The sequence below is a fragment of the Nerophis ophidion genome, linkage group LG19 (genome assembly GCF_033978795.1).
Source record: "Nerophis ophidion isolate RoL-2023_Sa linkage group LG19, RoL_Noph_v1.0, whole genome shotgun sequence".
Classification (NCBI taxonomy): domain Eukaryota; kingdom Metazoa; phylum Chordata; class Actinopteri; order Syngnathiformes; family Syngnathidae; genus Nerophis; species Nerophis ophidion.
Genome location: NC_084629.1, coordinates 35,735,561 through 35,756,702, shown reverse-complemented (window position 1 = coordinate 35,756,702; position 21,142 = coordinate 35,735,561). Strand labels below are relative to the sequence as shown.

General features: G+C 41.4%; 1 protein-coding gene across 3 annotated transcripts in view; it reads right to left on the bottom strand.

Moving 5' to 3' along the window:
* Positions 1 to 21,142, bottom strand: part of LOC133538344 (dehydrogenase/reductase SDR family member on chromosome X-like) — a 224,860-nt gene that overhangs the window by 27,844 nt on the left and 175,874 nt on the right. For all 3 annotated transcript variants that reach the window (XM_061879905.1, XM_061879903.1, XM_061879904.1), the window contains exons 4-6: positions 14,168 to 14,269; positions 7,120 to 7,327; positions 6,856 to 7,063 (exon numbers count right to left, since the gene is read on the bottom strand). In XM_061879905.1, the coding sequence (XP_061735889.1) occupies positions 6,856 to 7,063; positions 7,120 to 7,327; positions 14,168 to 14,269 (518 nt within the window). The remainder of the gene's footprint in view (positions 1 to 6,855; positions 7,064 to 7,119; positions 7,328 to 14,167; positions 14,270 to 21,142) is intronic.

Here is a 21,142-nt window from a genome sequence, read left to right as displayed (position 1 = left end):
TCCAAAGCGGATCCAACACAGCAGCGAGAGTCCCGTTCACAGCGGAGCCAGCAGGAAACCATCCCAAGCGGAGGCGGATCAGCAGCGCAGAGATGTCCCCAGCCGATACACAGGCAAGCAGTACATGGCCACCGGATCGGACGGGACCCCCTCCACAAGGGAGAGTGGGACATAGAAGAAAAAGAAAAGAAACGGCAGATCAACTGGTCTAAAAAGGGAGTCTATTTAAAGGCTAGAGTATACAAATGAGTTTTAAGGTGAGACTTAAATGCTTCTACTGAGGTGGCATCGCAAACTGTTACCGGGAGGGTATTCCAGAGTACTGGAGCCCGAACGGAAAACGCTCTATAGCCCGCAGACTTTTTTTGGGCTTTGGGAATCACTAATAAGCCGGAGTCCTTTGAACGCAGATTTCTTGCCGGGACATATGGTACAATACAATCGGCAAGATAGGATGGAGCTAGACCGTGTAGTATTTTATACGTAAGTAGTAAAACCTTAAAGTCACATCTTAAGTGCACAGGAAGCCAGTGCAGGTGAGCCAGTACAGGCGTAATGTGATCAAACTTTCTTGTTCTTGTCAAAAGTCTAGCAGCCGCATTTTGTACCAACTGTAATCTTTTAATGCTAGACATGGGGAGACCCGAAAATAATACGTTACAGTAGTCGAGGCGAGACGTAACAAACGCATGGATAATGATCTCGGCGTCTTTAGTGGACAGAATGGAGCGAATTTTAGCGATATTACGGAGATGAAAGAAGGCCGTTTTAGTAACGCTTTTAATGTGTGACTCAAAGGAGAGAGTTGGGTCGAAGATAATACCCAGATTCTTTACCGTGTCGCCTTGTTTAATTGTTTGGTTGTCAAATGTTAGAGTTGTATTATTAAATAGAGTTCGGTGTCTAGCAGGACCGATAATCAGCATTTCCGTTTTTTTGGCGTTGAGTTGCAAAAAGTTAGCGGACATCCATTGTTTAATTTCATTAAGACACGCCTCCAGCTGACTACAATCCGGCGTGTTGGTCAGCTTTAGGGGCATGTAGAGTTGGGTGTCATCAGCATAACAGTGAAAGCTAATACCGTATTTGCGTATGATGTCACCTAGCGGCAGCATGTAGATGCTGAAGAGTGCAGGGCCAAGGACCGAACCCTGGGGAACTCCACACGTTACCTTAACGTAGTCCGAGGTCACATTGTTATGGGAGACACACTGCATCCTATCAGTAAGATAAGAGTTAAACCAAGACAGGGCTAAGTCTGACATACCAATTCGTGTTTTGATACGTTCTAATAAAATATTATGATCGACGGTATCGAAAGCAGCGCTAAGATCGAGGAGCAGCAACATAGATGACGCATCAGAATCCATCTTTAGCAATAGATCATTAGTCATTTTTGCGAGGGCTGTCTCCGTGGAGTGATTTGCCCTGAAACCGGATTGAAAGGTTTCACATAGATTGTTAGACGCTAAGTGTTCATTTAACTGCTCCGCAACAATTTTTTCAAGGATTTTTGAAATAAAGGTAAGGTGAGACACCGGTTGGTAGTTTACCATGAGGTCAGGATCGAGGTTAGGTATTTTAAGAAGAGGATGAATAACCGCTTTTTTGAATGCTAGGGGAACAGTGCCCGAGGAGAGTGATAAGTTTATAATATTTAGCACTGATGGACCTAATAATACAAAGAGCTCCTTGATCAGTTTCCCAGGAAGAGGGTCAAGTAAACATGTTGTCTGTTTTATTCCATTTACACGTTGTAACAATTCCTCTAATGTTATTTCCTCAAAACGAGAGAAACTATTTTGGAGGGCAGTATCCGCCGTATATACAATCGTGTCAGTGTTAATAGAACCCCGTTGTAGCTGGGACGCATTGTTAGCATTTACTTACGAGGTAGAATGCATAAAAAAATAACATGTGTTATTGTTGTTGTTGGAGGGAAAGTGAATGCGTCTGTGAAATTAATACGCCGCAGTACGCTTAAAGAATTCAAAATATGTAAATATTACATGTTATTATGAATGTTACTAGATACTACATATATCATTTGACTCCATTATTAGCTGACTTTTGTTAGCATTTATTTACAAGGTAGAATGCATAAAAAATAACAACGTGTTATTGTTGTTGTTGAAGGGAAAGTGAATGCGTCTGTGAAATTAATACACCGCAGTATGCTTAAATAATTCAAAATATATAAATATTACATGTTGTTACGAATGTTACTAGATACTACATTTTTTTCATCATACTTTTTACTTTTTCTTTTTTTTTAGGCGGTATAGAGTGACTCCTTTTGACTCCATTATTAGACTTTTGTTAGCATTTATATATGATGTAGAATGCATTAAAAAACAAACGTGTGTTATTGTTGTTGGAGGGAAAGTGAATACGTCTGTGAAAAAAAATACGCCGCAGTATGCTTAAATAATTCAAAATATGTAAATAATACATGTTATTATGAATGCTACTAGATACTACATGTAAACTTATAAGGTGTATATAAAACCTTCACGGAGGTTTTTTTTAAAGCGTTTTATAGGCGTGATAGAGCAACTCCGGTTGGCTAAATTGTTAGCTGACTTTTCCTTGCTTTTATTTATGAGTTAGAATGCTTAATGTGTGTATTAGTTGTGAATAATAGACTAAATTATGAACAAAGTGCAGTTCCCGTGTAAGAAATACATATTTATCGTCCTATGTGTTGTTTGTAGGGTGTTTAACAGTCCATGTCCTTACTTTACTGCGTCAAGCTGCTAAACACACATAACAGTGTTCGGAAGATGATTTCTCGTAGCGCAAAACGTGTCGGCTTCTTTGAATGCATCATTATTATCATAAATGTTAGTGTTTGCGATGTAAAGTGTTGTGACGTGTCGGCTTCTTTGAATGCATCATTATTATCATAAATGTTAGTGTTTGCGATGTAAAGTGTTGTGACAGGCGAGAGAAACAGTTTGTGCATTACAATGATGGCGTGTGTGTGTGTGTGTGTTTTGTGTATGTGGGCCAGAACCTTCCCAAAGGTTGTGCTCAGAGGCAAGTCCCTGTGACAATCGCAGTTTGAGCTCAAACACGCATGCAGTCTCCTTCCATTAAATCCCGAGAACATCCAAGCAGCCTGTGGCCAGCACTTCAAGCGAGGCTATAAAAGTGATTTTTAGCAGCACCTCCTATATCCGTCTGATGGACTGGCTCTGGGCTAAGTGTGTGTGTGTATGTGTGTGTGTGTGTGTTCTGGCAATGCTGACTTAATGGGGACATGGCTGTGTTTACACACTCACCTTCAGGGGACCTCTGACGGTATGGGGACAAAAAACAGGTCTTCTGAAGGGAAACCTTTTTGAATGATAGTCAGATCCATTCTGAAGATGCCTAAGTGATTGTTAAAATTTTTGGGGGGGATTCCCATGAACCATGTTAAAGGCCTATTGAAAGCCACTACTACCGACCACGCAGTCTGATAGTTTATATATCAATGATGAAATATTAACATTGTAACACATGCGAATACGGCCGCTTTAGTTTACTAAATTGCAATTTTAAATTTCCCGCGGGTTTGTGACGTTTTTGGTTGGAGCGGACATTTTATCCCAGCACCACTCACGGCTAAAAGTCGTCTCTTTTCATCGCATAATTACACAGTAATTTGGACATCTGTGTTGCCGAATCTTTTGCAATTTGTTCAATTAATAATGGAGACGTCAAAGAAGAATACTGTTGGTGGAAAGCAGCTGCCTTTAGCAACTGAGACACAGCCGGTGTTTATTTGTTTGTTGTGAAGTTTTAATATGGAACCGAGCAGTCAAGCGAACATGTTTCTCTACCACATGTCGTTTCGGTGAGAAAATTGTGGTAATAAGTCGGCTCTTACCGGAGACTTGAGCGGAGCTTGCGTCCTCCGGCAGCTGTCAGAATTATCAGCGACTTTCTTGGCTCCTCCATGGCTTCTATCAGAGGCACTGGCGGTCACCACACCCCTCTGACTTTCAGGTATGACTTACTAAGACACTAGTAACACAATAAGCAGAATTATCCTGGTAAATGTATCTAATAACATCTGAATCGCTCCCACTGCCGTCGCTTTTTTTCCCTCTCTAGTGCTTCACTCGAACTTTCCTCATCCACGATTCTTTTATCCTCGGTCAAATTAATGGGGAAATCGTCACTTTCTCGGTCCGAATCGCTCTTGCTGCTGGTGGCTATGATTATAAACAATGTGAGGATGTGAGGAGCCCGACAACCCGTGACGTCACGCGCACATCGCCTGCTACTTCCGGTACAGGCAAGGCCTTTTTTATTAGCGACCAAAAGTGGCGAACTTTATCGTCGATATTCTCTACTAAATCCTTTCTGCAAAAATATGGCAATATGGCGAAATGATCAAGTATGACACATAGAATGGACCTGCTATCCCCGTTTGAATAAGAAAATCTCATTTCAGTAGGCCTTTAATGGGGACATGGCTCTGTTTACACGATAACCTTTAGGGGACCTCTGACGGTATAGGGACAAAAAGACAGGTCCCCGAAAGGAAAACCTTTTTAAATGATGGTCCGATCCTTTCTGAAGATACCTAAGTGATTTTTAAGCGTTGGCCCAGAAAACATGTTTACTGGGTAGTTTGACATTTGCACAGCAGAGGACAGCTGTAGTGCGGTATTCTGAGGATCATGTCACATTTAATATGAACTTTATTTTTATTTTTTTAATGGTCCTCAGTAGTCACGTACAAATGTGTGTGAAAAATGCAAAATTATTGAAATTTGGTCCCCATGAAGCATATTAACTCTTTTTCCCCAGGGTCCCCACTAAGTACGAACAGCACATTACTTCATCAATCCATAGATTTAAAGACGTGTATGAGCTAACTGGGCAGTGGACATTTTACCTCATTTTTTTTTTATGCCTCCACAACCTGTAGAAAGGGTGGTCCCCACAAGTCATGATCAACAACTTGGTCCCCATTCCAAATGATAACCAGTATGTGTGTGTGTGTGTGTGTGTTCTGGCATTGCTGACTTAATGGGGACATCGCTCCGTTTACACACTCACCTTTAGGGGACCTCTGACGGTATGGGACAAAAAAACAGGTCCCCTAAAGGCAAACCTTTTTAAATGATAGTCAGATCCATTCTGAAGATGCCTAAGTGATTTTTAAGCTTTGGCCCATAAAACATGTTTACTGGTTGGTTTGAGTGTGAGACATTTGCTCAGCAGAGGACAGCTGTAGTGCCGTATTCTGAGGATCATGTCATATTTAATTTGACCATTATTTTTTTTTTAATGGTCTTCAGTAGTCACGTACAAATGTGTGTGAATTATGCAAAATTATTGAAATTTGGTCCCCATGAACCATATTAACTTTTCCCCCAGGGTCCCCAGCAAGTACGAACAGCACATTACTTCATCAATCCAGAGATTTAAAGACGTGTATGAGCTAACTTTTTTTAATGCCTCCACAACCTGTAGATAGGGTGGTCCCCACAAGGTATGGTCAAAAACTTGATCCCCATTCCAAATGATAAGGAGGACTTTATGCTGCGCTCAGTGCGCTCTGGCTCCCCCCCCCCGCCAACCACTGAGGGACCTGTTTGTGTTTGTTAATTCATGGTGTGCACTTCTGCCCCATTGCCTTAAGTTACACTTTTTGGACTTATTATTTGTTTTTCCTTTTGTAATTCAACCTTGCCTCCCGTCTATGTATCCTGGGGTCACCCCCACTTGACCAAGATCTTAACATAATAACCAGGCATATCATGGACCCCGCAGAGACCGACCCAGTCAGAAGAACTCTGCACCAACAGGCCAAGAGACTACACCAACAAGAAGAACAGTTTAGCCTGCTTGGGGCTCATGTCAATGCCAGGGCGGAACACCAAGACTCTCTCCTAATACCCTACAGACACAGCTGGGAAGTGTACTCACCGCGCTGCAGGCGATGACTCCGCCCTCGGCCAACCCAGCAGTCCAGCTGAACCATCCTCGACCCGCAGATAATCCGCTGCCTAACGACATCTCTCCTGCTACTTGTTCTCCTTTTTTGTGATGTGTTTTCCTCAGCTCATTAGTCTCCAGCGATGGGCGGACACTAAGGCATACCTGCAACCAATCTCACCGAGGAGTATTTAAGCTCGTCACTTACAGCTGTGTCTTGCAGATTATTTTCTCCTGTACCTCCCTCGTGCGGGCGCCTGTTTCACCACGTCAGTCTTGGTACGTTGTCTTTCCTTAGTCCTGTAAATCGTCACCTTTTGTGTTTGTTTCCTAGCCTCCCTGAGGTAAAGAGGATTTATGCTGCGCTCAGTGCGCTCTGGCTTTTCCCCCCGCCGACCACTGAGGAACCTGATTTTGTAGGTAATTCATGGTGTGCACTTCTGCCCCATCGCCTTTGGTTACACTTTTTGGACTTATTAATTTTTTTCCTTTTGTAATTCAACCTTGCCTCCCGTCTATGCATCCTGGGGTCACCCCCACTTGACCAAGATCCTAACATCAAATAACACATTGCGAGAATCGGTTTGAATTGAAATTTGTGTTTAATTCAGACTTGGTTCTAAATGGAATTGTCACCCCAGGAATCGGAATCGGATGGAATTGTTGGTGCCACAAGATTCACACTCCTACTATTTCATTGAGCAGTTTTTCTGCTTAAAAATGCTTAATTTAGGCCCCAAAACAAATATCCGTAAAAAAAAACTCTGCAATATTTGAAGCGCAATGTACATTCAACCTGGAAAATAAACTCATTGAGTATATTTATTTAGTCTACACTAATGCGTTCTTCAAACTTCAGCATCAGAACTGGATTTTGCTCCAGTCCAAAACCTTTATCCCTAGTTTAACGCACCGTACCTTGAAAAGCAGGCGTGCCACCACACCCTGTGCCAGGCGTAGGGGTGTCCACAGGTGGCAGTAGAGAGCAGTGTCCACCATGCCAGGATCCACAGCGCAGGAAGTCACCGGGAAAGCTCCCCGCCGCAGCTCCTGGTGGAGGTGGGAGCTGAACAGGATCTGGGCCAGCTTACTGTCACAATAAGCTCCGTGGGCCGAGTAGCGCTGGCTGAGGTCCAGAATGTGTTATTATTTGCTTTTGCGCGGTCCAAAACCAGAACTTACCTGCTGTTCAAGTCGTCCAGTCGGATCTGGCCGAGGCGGTGTGCCGAGGAGGAAATGTTGACCACGCGGGAGAAGCTCGCGGGTTTGCCGCTGCTTTTCAAATTGTCCAGAAGCAGCCAGGTCAACAGGAAGTGGCCCAGATAGTTGACACTAAAGTGCACTTCAAATCCATCTTCTGTGCGGCCCTCGGGAACCAGCATCACCCCCGCTACACACACACACACACACACACACACACACACACACACACACACACACACATACTGGTTATCATTCGGAATGAGGACCAAGTTTTTGATCATGACTTGTGGGGACCTCTCTTTCTACACCCCTTCAGCATTCATGAATGTCAGTTTGTTTATGTTTTAAGATGTTTTAGTGTCCGGTGTCTATTTCGATAATGCGCATTCTTTAATTCTAGGTCAGGGGTGTCAAACACATTTTCATTGAGGGCCACATTGCAGTAATGGCTGCTTTCAGAGGGCCGGATTTAAAAAAAATAAAAATAAAATTTACATTACCTACGCAGTGGTTAGAGCAGGGGTGTCAAACTCAAATACAGAGTGGGCCAAAATTTCAAACGAAACAAAGCCATCCATTTTCTACCGCTTGTCCTTTCTGGGGTCGCTGGAGCCAACATTAGCTGCATTCGGGCGGAAGGCATTATACACCCTGGACAAGTCGCCACCTCATCAAAGGGCCAACACAGATAGACAGACAACATTCACACTCACATTCACACACTAGGGACCATTTAGTGTTGCTAATTAACCTATAAATAATAATTAAAAAATATCAATGGCATATCAAATAAAATGTAAATAAAAACTGGGGGGGCCTGGTTTGGTGGTAGCGGGGGTGTATATTGTGGCGTCCAGGAAGAGTTAGCGCTGCAAAGGGTTGTGGGTATTACGTGTGTTACGGTGCGGATGTTCTCCCAAAACGTGTTTGTCATTCTCGTTTTGTGTGGCTTCACAGTGTGGCGCATATTTGTAACAGTGTTAGTCATTTACACGGCCACCTTCAGTGTGACCTGTACGGCTGTTGACCAAGTATGCTTTGCATTCATTCGTGTGTGTTAATGCCGCAGATATTATGTGACTGGGCCGGCACGTTATTTGTATGGCGGAAAAGCGGAGGTGACGACAGGTTGTAGAGGACGCTAAAGGCAGTGCCTTGGAGGTAAGCCCCCAATATTGTTGTCCGGGTGGAAATAGGTAGAAATTTGGAAGAATTGTTGCCCCGGGAGATTTTCGGGAGGGGCAGTGAAATTCGGGAGTCTCTCGGGTAAATCGTGAGGGTTGGCAAATGCGTTGTTACAGCAGCACCACCCTGTATAATACCGGCGGGCCAGCTCTAATCTTAATTTGATATTACCTCAAGGGCCAAATGAAATTACACGGCGGGCCACATTTGGCCCGCGGGCCAGAGTTTGACAGCCATGGGTTAGAGTGTCCGCCCTGAGATGGAGAGTTGTGAGTTCAAACCCCGGCCCCCAAAAAAATATTTTTCCGCATTTAAATGTCCTCGTCTTGAGGACTGTGACGCTCTCAGACTCCTGCCGTCACATTACACAGGTGAGCAGCTGGCAACCGAATGAGGTCCAGGTCCCCACATTGTCAAAATTGTTTGTGCTGTGAAATGTTTTGGTAGAATTTCTTTGTACTTTCTGAAGTTGTCTTTGTTTTTAAGTTATCGTGCCGAGATTTTGACAGTCCGGCCCACTTGGGAGTAGATTTCTCTCCGTGTGGACCCCGATCTAAAATGAGTTTGACACCCCTGTTCCAGACTATAGCGAGTGCACCTTTATTTAAGCCACACCCACCAAAAATGAGAAGATAAATATATTTTTCCACATTTAAATGTCCTCGTCTTGAGGATTATGACGGTCTCAGTCTCCTGCCGTCACATTACACAGGTGAGCAGCTAGCACCCGAGTAAGGTCAAGGTCCCCATATTGTCAAAATTGTTTGTGCCGTGAAATGTTTTTGTACTTTTTGAACAATCTGAAGTTGTCTATGTTTTGAAGTTATCGTGCTGTGATTTTACTGGTCCGGCCCACTTAGGAGTAGATTTTTCCGCATGTGGCCCCCTATCTAAGATGAGTTTGACACCCCTGTTCCAGACTATAGGGAGTGCACCTTTATTTAAGCCACACCCACCAAAAATGAGAAGAGAAATATATTTTTCCACATTTAAATGTCCTCGTCTTGAGGATTATGACGCTCTCAGTCTCCTGCCGTCACATTACACAGGTGAGCAGCTAGCACCCGAATGAGGTCCAGGTCCCCACATTGTCAAAATTGTTTGTGCTGTGAAATGTTTTGGTAGAATTTCTTTGTACTTTCTGAAGTTGTCTTTGTTTTTAAGTTATCGTGCCGAGATTTTGACAGTCCGGCCCACTTGGGGATTGATTTCTCTCCGTGTGGACCCCGATCTAAAATGAGTTTGACACCCCTGTTCTGGACTATAGCGAGTGCACCTTTATTTAAGCCGCACACACCAAAAATGAGAAGAAAAATATATTTTTACACATTTAAATGTCCTCGTCTTGAGGATTGTGACGCTCTCAGACTCCTGCCGTCACATTACACAGGTGAGCAGCTAGCACCCGAGTGAGGTCCAGGTCCTCATATTGTCAAAATTGCTTGTGCCGTGAAATGTTTTTGTACTTTTTTAACAATCTGAAGTTGTCCATGTTTTGAAGTTATCGTGCTGTGATTTTACCGGTCCGGCCCACTTAGGAGTACATTTTTCCGCATGTGGCCCCCTATCTAAGATGAGTTTGACACCCCTGTTACAGACTATAGGGAGTGCACCTTTATTTAAGCCACACCAACCAAAAATTAGAAGAAAAATACATTTTTCCACATTTAAATGTCTTCGTCTTGAGGATTGTGACGATCTCAGACTCCTGCCGTCACATTACACAGGTGAGCAGCTAGCACCCGAATGAGGTCCAGGTCCCCACATTGTCAAAATTGTTTGTGCTGTGAAATGTTTTGGTAGAATTTCTTTGTACTTTCTGAAGTTGTCTTTGTTTTTAAGTTATCGTGCCGAGATTTTGCCGGTCCGGCCCACTTGGGAGTAGATTTCTCTCCGTGTGGACCCCGATCTAAAATGAGTTTGACACCCCTGTTCTGGACTATAGCGAGTGCACCTTTATTTAAGCCGCACACACCAAAAATGAGAAGAAAAATATATTTTTACACATTTAAATGTCCTCGTCTTGAGGATTGTGACGCTCTCAGACTCCTGCCGTCACATTACACAGGTGAGCAGCTGGCACCCGAGTAAGGTCCAGGTCCTCATATTGTCAAAATTGCTTGTGCCGTGAAATGTTTTTGTACTTTTTTAACAATCTGAAGTTGTCCATGTTTTGAAGTTATCGTGCTGTGATTTTACCGGTCCGGCCCACTTAGGAGTACATTTTTCCGCATGTGGCCCCCTATCTAAGATGAGTTTGACACCCCTGTTCCAGACTATAGGGAGTGCACCTTTATTTAAGCCACACCAACCAAAAATTAGAAGAAAAATACATTTTTCCACATTTAAATGTCTTCGTCTTGAGGATTGTGACGATCTCAGACTCCTGCCGTCACATTACACAGGTGAGCAGCTAGCACCCGAATGAGGTCCAGGTCCCCACATTGTCAGAATTGTTTGTGCTGTAAAATGTTTTGGTAGAATTTATTTGTACTTTCTGAAGTTGTCTTTGTTTTTAAGTTATCGTGCCGAGATTTTGCCGGTCCGGCCCACTTGGGAGTAGATTTCTCTCCGTGTGGACCCCGATCTAAAATGAGTTTGACACCCCTGTTCTGGACTATAGCGAGTGCACCTTTATTTAAGCCGCACACACCAAAAATGAGAAGAAAAATATATTTTTACACATTTAAATGTCCTCGTCTTGAGGATTGTGACGCTCTCAGACTCCTGCCGTCACATTACACAGGTGAGCAGCTGGCACCCGAGTAAGGTCCAGGTCCTCATATTGTCAAAATTGCTTGTGCCGTGAAATGTTTTTGTACTTTTTTAACAATCTGAAGTTGTCCATGTTTTGAAGTTATCGTGCTGTGATTTTACCGGTCCGGCCCACTTAGGAGTACATTTTTCCGCATGTGGCCCCCTATCTAAGATGAGTTTGACACCCCTGTTCCAGACTATAGGGAGTGCACCTTTATTTAAGCCACACCAACCAAAAATTAGAAGAAAAATACATTTTTCCACATTTAAATGTCTTCGTCTTGAGGATTGTGACGATCTCAGACTCCTGCCGTCACATTACACAGGTGAGCAGCTAGCACCCGAATGAGGTCCAGGTCCCCACATTGTCAGAATTGTTTGTGCTGTAAAATGTTTTGGTAGAATTTATTTGTACTTTCTGAAGTTGTCTTTGTTTTTAAGTTATCGTGCCGAGATTTTGCCGGTCCGGCCCACTTGGGAGTAGATTTCTCTCCGTGTGGACCCCGATCTAAAATGAGTTTGACACCCCTGTTCCAGACTATAGCGAGTGCACCTTTATTTAAGCCACACCCAACCAAAAATGAGAAGAAAAATACCATTTTCCACATTTAAATGTCTTCGTCTTGAGGATTGTGACGCTCTCAGACTCCTGCCGTCACATTACACAGGTGAGCAGCTAGCACCCGAGTGAGGTCCAGGTCCCCACATTGTCAAAATTGTTTGTGCTGTGAAATGTTTGTGTAGAATTTCTTTGTACTTTCTGAAGTTGTCTATGTTTTTAAGTTTTCGTGCCGTGATTTTACCGGTCCAGCCTACCTAGGAGTAGATTTTTCCCCATGTGGCCCCCGATCTAAAATGAGTTTGACGCCCCTGTTCCAGACTATAGTGAGTGCACCTTTATTTAAGCCGCACCCAGCATATATTTCTCCATATTTCACATTGAATCAGGGTGTCCAATGTGCGGCCCGGGGGCCATTAGGGCCACGCCGCCTCGTGGTTAGAGTGTCACCCCTGAGATCGGTAGGTTGTAAGTTCAAACCCTGGCCGAGTCATACAAAAGACTATAAAAATGGGAGCTATTACCTCCCTGCTTGGCACTCAGCATTAAGGGTTGGAATTGGGGGTTAAGTCACCAAAAATGATTCCCAGGCGCGGCCCCAGCAGCTGCTCACTGCTCCCCTCACCTCCCAGTGGGTGATCAAGGGTAATGAGTCAAATGCAGAGAATAATTTTGCCACACCTAGTGTGTGTGTGACAATCATTGCTACTTTAACTTTACATTATGCATGCAGGTAATAATCTGTGAATAATCATAATTAACCAAAAAATGCATATGCATTTTAATTATTATTTTTGTATGTATTGCTTGCTTTAAAATCATGAATAAAGATAAGCAGATATTTAATTCTTTGTTTTTATCTCACAAAAAATAGTTTTGCAATACAGTATATAACAATATACTGTCCTTTTTTTACATTTTATTTTATTTTTTCTTCGTCATGAAAAAGGGAGGTTTTTGTCATGAAAAATTTAGGCTTTTGTGGTTGGTGCACTAATTGTAAGTGTATATTGTATTCTTATGTTGATTTAATAAAAAAAAAAAAAAAATATATATATATATATATTTTTTTTTTTTTTTAAATAAAAATGAATAAAAAATTCTTCTGCGCCCCGGTACCAATCGGGCCACGCCGCGGCCCGGTGGTTGGGGACCACTGCTTTACATGATAATCAGTCTCCTGATATCTAAATAAAATATTTTCAACACTATTTTATCATCAAATGATTATTTATTATAATTATTTCTTTATAAATAACAATAATGTTTATTTCCAATATAACAAATAATTTAACAATGAATAATACAACTGGTGTACTGTTAATTATTTAAAAAAATATTAATGATATTAATAAATTTCATTACTCATAATTAATAAATATTAATAATGATTATCATTATTTTTAGTAATAAAATAATAATAATTTGTATTTATTATCTATCATTTATAAATAACAATTTACTAATGAAACAGCAGCGGTTCAGATATTATTGAACAAAAATAGCAAAAAAACAACAACGATATCCTGGTGTGTTAAACATAATCGGCCAATAAAGCTGATTTTGGTTCAAAATTGAATCGTTTCATTTCGGTATGATAGGGAACAGCTATTTAATTAATCATTATCGTGGAGGAGGGCGTGGTCTTGCAGGACTGGGCTGTGTATGGCCTGCCTCGAAGTCAGCGACAGGTGAGTGGATTGCCCAGCTGGGCCTGGTTTTCTAATCACCTGCCGCCTTTATTAGAGCAGCCGGGCCGAGACACGAGAGTTGGAGTTGGCGCCAGAGAGAGAGAGAGAGAGAGAGAGACACACACACACACACTGGAAAACAATTCTGACCTGTTTATGTCAATAAAAGACTTGATTCAACCTGTCTACTGGGCTCCCGAAGATCTGTCAGCGTCCGGAGAACCCACCACATGTAGAGATGTTCACATTACTTATTTGTATTTTATAAGTATTGGAAAAAACGTTAACAAAATAGCAGTAGGTATAGAAAATAAATTGTGAAAAAATAAATGTATACAGTACCTACTTTAACCACTGCTATTTTATGATTAAACTTCTATATATGATCATAATAAGGATTAATGACTAATAATAATTATACATTATTCAGCATAATTAATAATTATATATCATTATATATATATTATAACTATTATTATATAATGAAGTGATTTAAATTCAAACCATTAGAGGCATGAGTTATAAAATAGTCAAACAATTAAAAATAGCATGCAATCAAAGTTATGGAGGAATTTTGACAAAATGCTTTTACATATTTTTATGGATTATTTTGAATGACACTTCCCTAAATGTAATACCCGCGGAATCATTTTGACTCCTTACAAACACAACATTCTATTTGTATTTTGCAATTATTGAAGCTTTTTTTTTTTCTTTTAAATTGCCTTTATTTTCAATCATTTCAACTCCTTGTTTAATGCAGCTATATTGTATGTTTTGTGCATGTACCTAATGAAGTGTCCAGTGTGTGTACGTGAAGGTCACCGACACTCACCATTATTAATCAGGATATTGAGTGGTAAGTCGCGCTCCTTGAAGCTTTGGACGAACTGACGGACGGACTGCAGAGAGGCCAGGTCCAGTTTCCGGAAGTCCACTGGAACACAATGAAGACTTTGGTAAAACATGAAATTATTACAATCATTTCTTAAAGGGGAAATACGACAAGGACACATGTGTTTTTCTTTTTTTAAATGCATTCTAAGTTGTAAAATACGGCAAGTGAGAGGTGGTTAACCGCGCAGATAATGGGAGCACACTATTGCGCCCATATAACCCTCTAAAAAAAGTGCCAACAATACTCCATTTGCGTGTCGTGACCTGAATATTAACAAGTTTTAGCAATATTGTTATTATAAGTGCTAACGCAGAGGAACTACTTTTATAGAGCTAACTAGCTTGTGCTACTATATTGACATATTGAGCCTCTGATTCGGTGACAGTTAATTCTACACTAAAAATCATGTCTCGCACCGGAATAGTAGAAGTTTGTGGACATAAACCCACAACTTTGACATCCAATTTAGACCCAAAGACGGTGAAGTAAAGTGGATTATATTTATATAGCGCTTTTTTTTAGTGACTCAAAGCGCAAGTGACATTTAAGCCAGTGTGAGTGGCACTGGGAGCAGGTGGGTGAAGTGTCTTTCCCAAGGACACCACGGCAGGGAATGGGATGGCGGAAGCGGGGATCGAACCTGGAACCCTCAAAATGCTGGCACGGCCACTCTACCAAACGATCTATACCGCCACATGGTAAGAAAGACACGAAAAGAACACTGTTTTAACCCTTAGTGAGGATTATGATGAATTATTGAGGTAAAGGGGAAGATATAAACATCCCATCAGTCTTTATCCCAGTGAGAGCAGACATCGTACATTAAGTGATTGTTTTATTGTGTAATCTTGTTTAGCACTTGGCAATACTGCTACATGATGCTTAGTGTTGGACTAAAGCTGCAACTGTTTAACACACAGCTTCTAAAACTTGTATTCAGGATCCAAAATATACGTTTCTGGGTCAATAATTTGTCCCAAAGTAGTCTTTGTTGTCTCTCATCAAGTTAGTAGTCTTGTTGTTGTTGAAGGGAAAAGTGAACTTTGCGATACGTCTGAGAAATTAATGCTTAAAATGATAAAAAAATATGTAAATATTACATGTTATTATGAATGTTACTAGATATTACATATAAACAAACCCTATGAGTTGGGAAATTGTGTTAGATGTAAATATAAACAGAATACAATGATTTGCAAATCATTTTCAACCCATATTCAGTTGAATGCACTACAAAGACAACATATTTGATGGTCAAACTCATAAACTTAAATTTTTTTTTTTGCAAATAATAATTAACTTAGAATTTCATGGCTGCAACACGTGCCAAAGTAGTTGGGAAAGGGCATGTTCACCACTGTGTTACATCACCTTTTCTTTTAACAACACTCAATAAACGTTTGGGAAATGAGGAAAGTTATTGTTGAAGCTTTGAAAGTGGAATTCTTTCTCATTCTTATTTTATGTAGAGCTTCAGTCCTTCAACAGTCCGGGGTCTCCGCTGTCGTATTTTACGCTTCATAATGTGCCACACATTTTCCATGGGAGACAGGTCTGGACTGCAGGCGGGCCAGGAAAGTACCCACACTCTTTTTTTACGAAGCCACGCTGTTGTAACACGTGCTGAATGTGGCTTGGCATTGTCTTGCTGAAATAAGCAGGGGCGTCCATGAAAAAAAACGGCGCTTAGATGGCAGCATATGTTGTTCCAAAACCTGTATGTACCTTTCAGCATTAATGGTGCCTTCACAGATGTGTAAGTTACCCATGCCTTGGGCTCTAATGCACCCCCATACCATCACACATGCTGGCTTTTCAACTTTGAGTCGATAACCGCCTGGATGGTTCGCTTCCCCTTTGGTCCGGATGACACGATGTCGAATATTTCCAAAAACAATTTGAAATAAGGACTCGTCGGACCACAGAACACTTTTCCACTTTGCATCTTAAATGATCTCGGGCCCAGAGAAGCCGGCGGCGTTTCTGGATGTTGTTGATAAATGGCTTTCGCTTTGCATAGTAGAGCTTTAACTTGCACTTACAGAAGTAGCGACGAACTGTATATAGTGACAGTGGTTTTCTGAAGTGTTCCTGAGCCTATGTGGTGATATCCTTTAGAGATTGATGTCGGTTTTTAATGCAGTGCCATCTGAGGGATCGAACGTCACGGTCATTCAATGTTGGTTTCCGGCCATGCCGCTTACGTGGAGTGATTTCTCCAGTTTCTCTGAACCTTTTGATGATATTATGGACCGTAGATGTTGAAATCCCTAAATTTCTTGCAATTGCACTTTGAGAAACGTTGTTCTTAAACTGTTTGACTATTTGCTCATGCAGTTGTGGACAAAGGGGTGTACCACGCCCCATCCTTTCTTGTGAAATACTGAGCATTTTTTGGGAAGCTGTTTTTATACCCAATCATGGCACGCACCTGTTCCCAATTAGCCTGCACACCTGTGGGATGTTCCAAATAAGTGTTTGATGAGCATTCCTCAACTTTATCAGTATTTATTGCCACCTTTCCCAACGTCTTTGTCACGTGTTGCTGGCATCAAATTCTAAAGTTAATAATTATTTGCAAAAAATAAAATCAAATATCTTGTCTTTGTAGTGCATTCAACTGAATATGGGTTGAAAATGATTTGCAAATCATTGTATTCCGTTTATATTTACATCTAACACAATTTCCCAACTTATATGGAAATGGGGTTTGTACTTACAGTGCGTATACAGAACCTTGATGGAGGTATTTTAGATTGTTTTGTAGGCGGAATAGTATAATATTTTTAGCTGACTCATGCTAGCGTTTATTTACGAGTTAGAATGCATTAAAAAAAAGGGTTGTTGTTTTACATAAGTGCCATGAATGATAGACACAATGGCAGAAATTGTGCAGTTCCCCTTTAAAGTGACTCTGAATTAACGGAATTATATTTATATAGCGCTTTTCTCTAGTGACTCAAAGCGCTTTACATAGTCCATCCATCCATCCATCCATTTTCTACCGCTTATTCCCTTTCGGGGTCGCGGGGGGCGCTGGCGCCTATCTCAGTGAAACCCAATATCTAAGTGACATTTAAACCAGTGTGGGTGGCACTGGGAGCAGGTGGGTCAAGTGTCTTGCCCAAGGACACAACGGCAGTGACCAGGATGGCGGAAGCGGGAATCGAACCTGCAACCCTCAAGTTGCTGGCACGGCCACTCTACCAACCGAGCTATACCGCCCTGGGCAGCTTACTGTATTTACATCAAGACTTTTTTCTGAGCGCGCTCATAGCGCATCACGCAAGTGTTATCGGGTCGCACGTACTCGGGTGCACCCGTTAATAATAATAGATTTTATTTGTAAAAAACACTTTACATTGAGCAAACAACCTCAAAGCGCTACAGTGTATTAAAATAAGATAATAAAAATAAATACAAATTAAAACTTGAACTGGCAAAAAAAAAGCTTTTTTAAAAAGAAGGGGTTTTAAGCCTTTTTTAAAAGCATTCACAGTCTGTGGTTCCCTCAGGCGGTCAGGGAGAGAGATCCACAGGCATGGTGCGGCGGAGCAGAAAGCCCGGTCTCCCATTGATAGAGAAGAAGTGACCGGCAGCAAGGAACCATTAGTGTGAAATGATGCCTTTAGCCCCACTGTAACTGTCATGGGATCATTTCACCTCATCATTGTTCCCTCGCCAACATGCTTTCGAGAAAATCAATTTAAAGGAGTTTAATAGAGTCTCCCCCTCTGCCATCTTTATTATACACCTTATCGAGAATCCCCAAGGCTGCCATTGTTGTTCGTGCTCACATCATTCCAAGCATTCTTCCATCCTCCTCTACCGCATTATGGCTGAGGTTCAATACTTGCACAAGAATATGGGTTCAAAGTTAAATTAAGTTAAGCTTTGATTTTATCTTCTTAAAAAACACCCACACGGATGTTTACAGGGCAACTGCACATGTTTTTAGTGGTGCCTATCATTCACAATCCTCACGTAAAACCTGATCACGTATGTCTTTTTTTGTTTTTAAGCATTCTAAATCAAAATTAAGACTAGCAAGAGGCAGCTAAATAAATAAATAAATGGGTTGTACTTGTATAGCGCTTCCCTACCTTCAAGGTACTCAAAGCGCTTTGACACTACTTCCACATTCACACACACATTCACACACTGATGGAGGGAGCTGCCACGCAAGGCACTAACCAGCACCCATCAGGAGCAAGGGTGAAGTGTCTTGCTCAAAGACACAACGGACGTGACGGGGTTGGTACTAGGTGGGGATTGAACCAGGGACCCTCGGGTTGCAGACGGCCACTCTTCCACTGCGCCACGCCGTCCCCAAAACTATGTTTCTTTTTGTAAGTATTCTAAATCATAATTAAGACTAGCAAGAGGCAGCTAACAATGTTTCTTTTTTTAAGCATTCTAAATCATAATTAAGACTAGCGAGAGGCAGCTAACAATGTTTCTTTTTTTTTAAGCATTCTAAATCATAATTAACACTAACAAGAGTAGGTAATGGGATTTGATCAATTATGTCTATAAAGGGCTAAAAAAAAACCTTTAAAAACCTCTATCAACATTTTATATTGTTTTCATGTGTTGTTCTTGGCCTTTTGGTTCGGGACCCTTTGTAAATCATAATTAAGACTAGCAAGAGCCAGCTAACAATGTTTATTTTTTTTAAGCATTCTAAATCATAATTAAGACTAGCAAGAGGCAGCTAACAACGTTCCTTTCTTTTAAGCATTCTAAATCATAATTAAGACTAGCAAGAGGCAGCTAACAACGTTCCTTTCTTTTAAGCATTCTAAATCATAATTAAGACTAGCAAGAGGCAGCTAACAATGTTTCGTTTTTTTTAAGCATTCTAAATCATAATTAAGACTAACAAGAGTAGGTAATGGGATTTGATCAATTCTGTCTATAAAGGGCTAAAAAAAAAAACCCTTTAAAAACCTCCATCAACATTTTATAATGTTTTCATGTGTTGTTTTTGGCCTTTTGGTTCGGGACCCTTTGTAAATCATAATTAAGACTAGCAAGAGGCAGCTAACAATGTTTCTTTTTTCTAAGCATTCTAAATCATAATTAAGACTAGCAAGAGGCAGCTAACAATGTTTTTTTTTTAAGCATTCTACATCATTAATAAGACTAGCAAGAGTACGTAATGGGATTTGATCAATTCTGTCTATAAAGGGCTCAAAAAAAACCAACCTTTAAAAACCTCCAACATTTTATATTGTTTTCATGTGTTGTTTTTGGCCTTTTGGTTCGGGATCCTTTGTAAATCATAATTAAGACTAGCAAGAGGCAGCTAACAATGTTTCTTTTTTCTAAGCATTCTAAATCATAATTAAAACTAGCAAGAGGCAGCTAACAATGTTTCTTTTTTTAAGCATTCTAAATCATAATTAAGACTAGCAAGAGTAGGTAATGGGATTTGATCAATTCTGTCTATAAAGGGCTAAAAAAAAAATGTTTAAAAACCTCCAACATTTTATATTGTTTTCATGTGTTGTTTTTGGCCTTTTGGTTCGGGACTCTTTGGGACTGTGTGACAAGGGGTGGCATTTTTGTGACTTCTGCATCTGCCTCCCGGGAGCCTTTTACCACGGAGACCAGCCGCTGGGTCTCTGCCACACCAGAGTCCGTTTGGAGAGACTGGAGGAGATGCGGATGAAGAGACAGGAGCTGCGGAGCTGGTGCTGAGCTCCGGGACCGACAGGATTCAGTGTCAATGAGCAGGTATTAAAAACCTCGGTCTCCTCGGACGCAGTCTGATTCTGATTCTGATATACACACGCTATAAGTATACAGTAATTTCTGGACGATAAACCGCAACATTTTTCCCCCAATGCTTTGAACCCTGCGGCTTGCAAAACGGTGCGGTTAATTTACGGATAATGACCATAATGACGTTGAAAGGTCTTCATTAAAGACGAGCAGACTGAAATGTGTGTGTTATAGTTTGAGCAATGACGCCATCTTTTGGACGAATTCGCTCACTGCCGGTGTTGTTAATGCCTTGAAACGCTAGTAAAACCGTCCATAGCGTTTTTACTCGTATGGATTTTTCACTCGTCACTCCAAGCAATGTTTGTAAGTTTTACAATGTAACTAAAACAATGCTTACTTACCATGTGTGATGTCTGTAGCTGTGTTTTCACGCATATTTGTACGCGTTATCGTGACCTAATGAAGCTGGCGTCGTTAGCGATAGCATATTAGCTAATGTTTACGATTGATTGAGACTTTTATGACATTTATTGAGGGTGTTAGTCTAGGGACGTGGTCTTTTAGTGCGGTTTTGATGGTTTGAGATGCACTTTCTTTACACCTGTTGGGGTTGTATTCCACATTGATGTGGCATAGAAGGAGATTGAGTCAAGACCTTTGTTAGATCAGAATCTGGGTTTAATGTGGTTTGTGGAGCTCCCCCTGGTGTTGTGGTTATGGCGGTCATTAAGGTTAAGGAAGTAGTTTGACATGTACTTCGGTATCAGGGAGGTGTAGCGGATTTTATAGACCAGGCTCAGTGCGAGTTGTTGTGCTCTGTCCTCCGCCCTGAGCAAGCCCACTTTGGAGAAGAGGGCAGGAGTGAGGTGTGATCTGGGGTGGAGGTCTAGAAGTAACCTGACAAGTTTGCCCTGGGATGTTTGGAGTGGCGTCGTTAGCATTAGCTAATATGCTAACATGTTTACGATTATGACATTTATTGAGGGTGTTAGTCTCGGGTTGTGGCTGCCCAGACGTGGTCTTTTGGTGCGGTTTTGAAGGTTTGAGATGCACTTTCTTTACACCTGTTGGGGTTGTATTCCACATTGATGTGGCATAGAAGGAGATTGAGTCAAGACCTTTGTTGGATCAGAATCTGGGTTTAACGTGGTTTGTGGATCTCCCCCTGGTGTTGTGGTTATG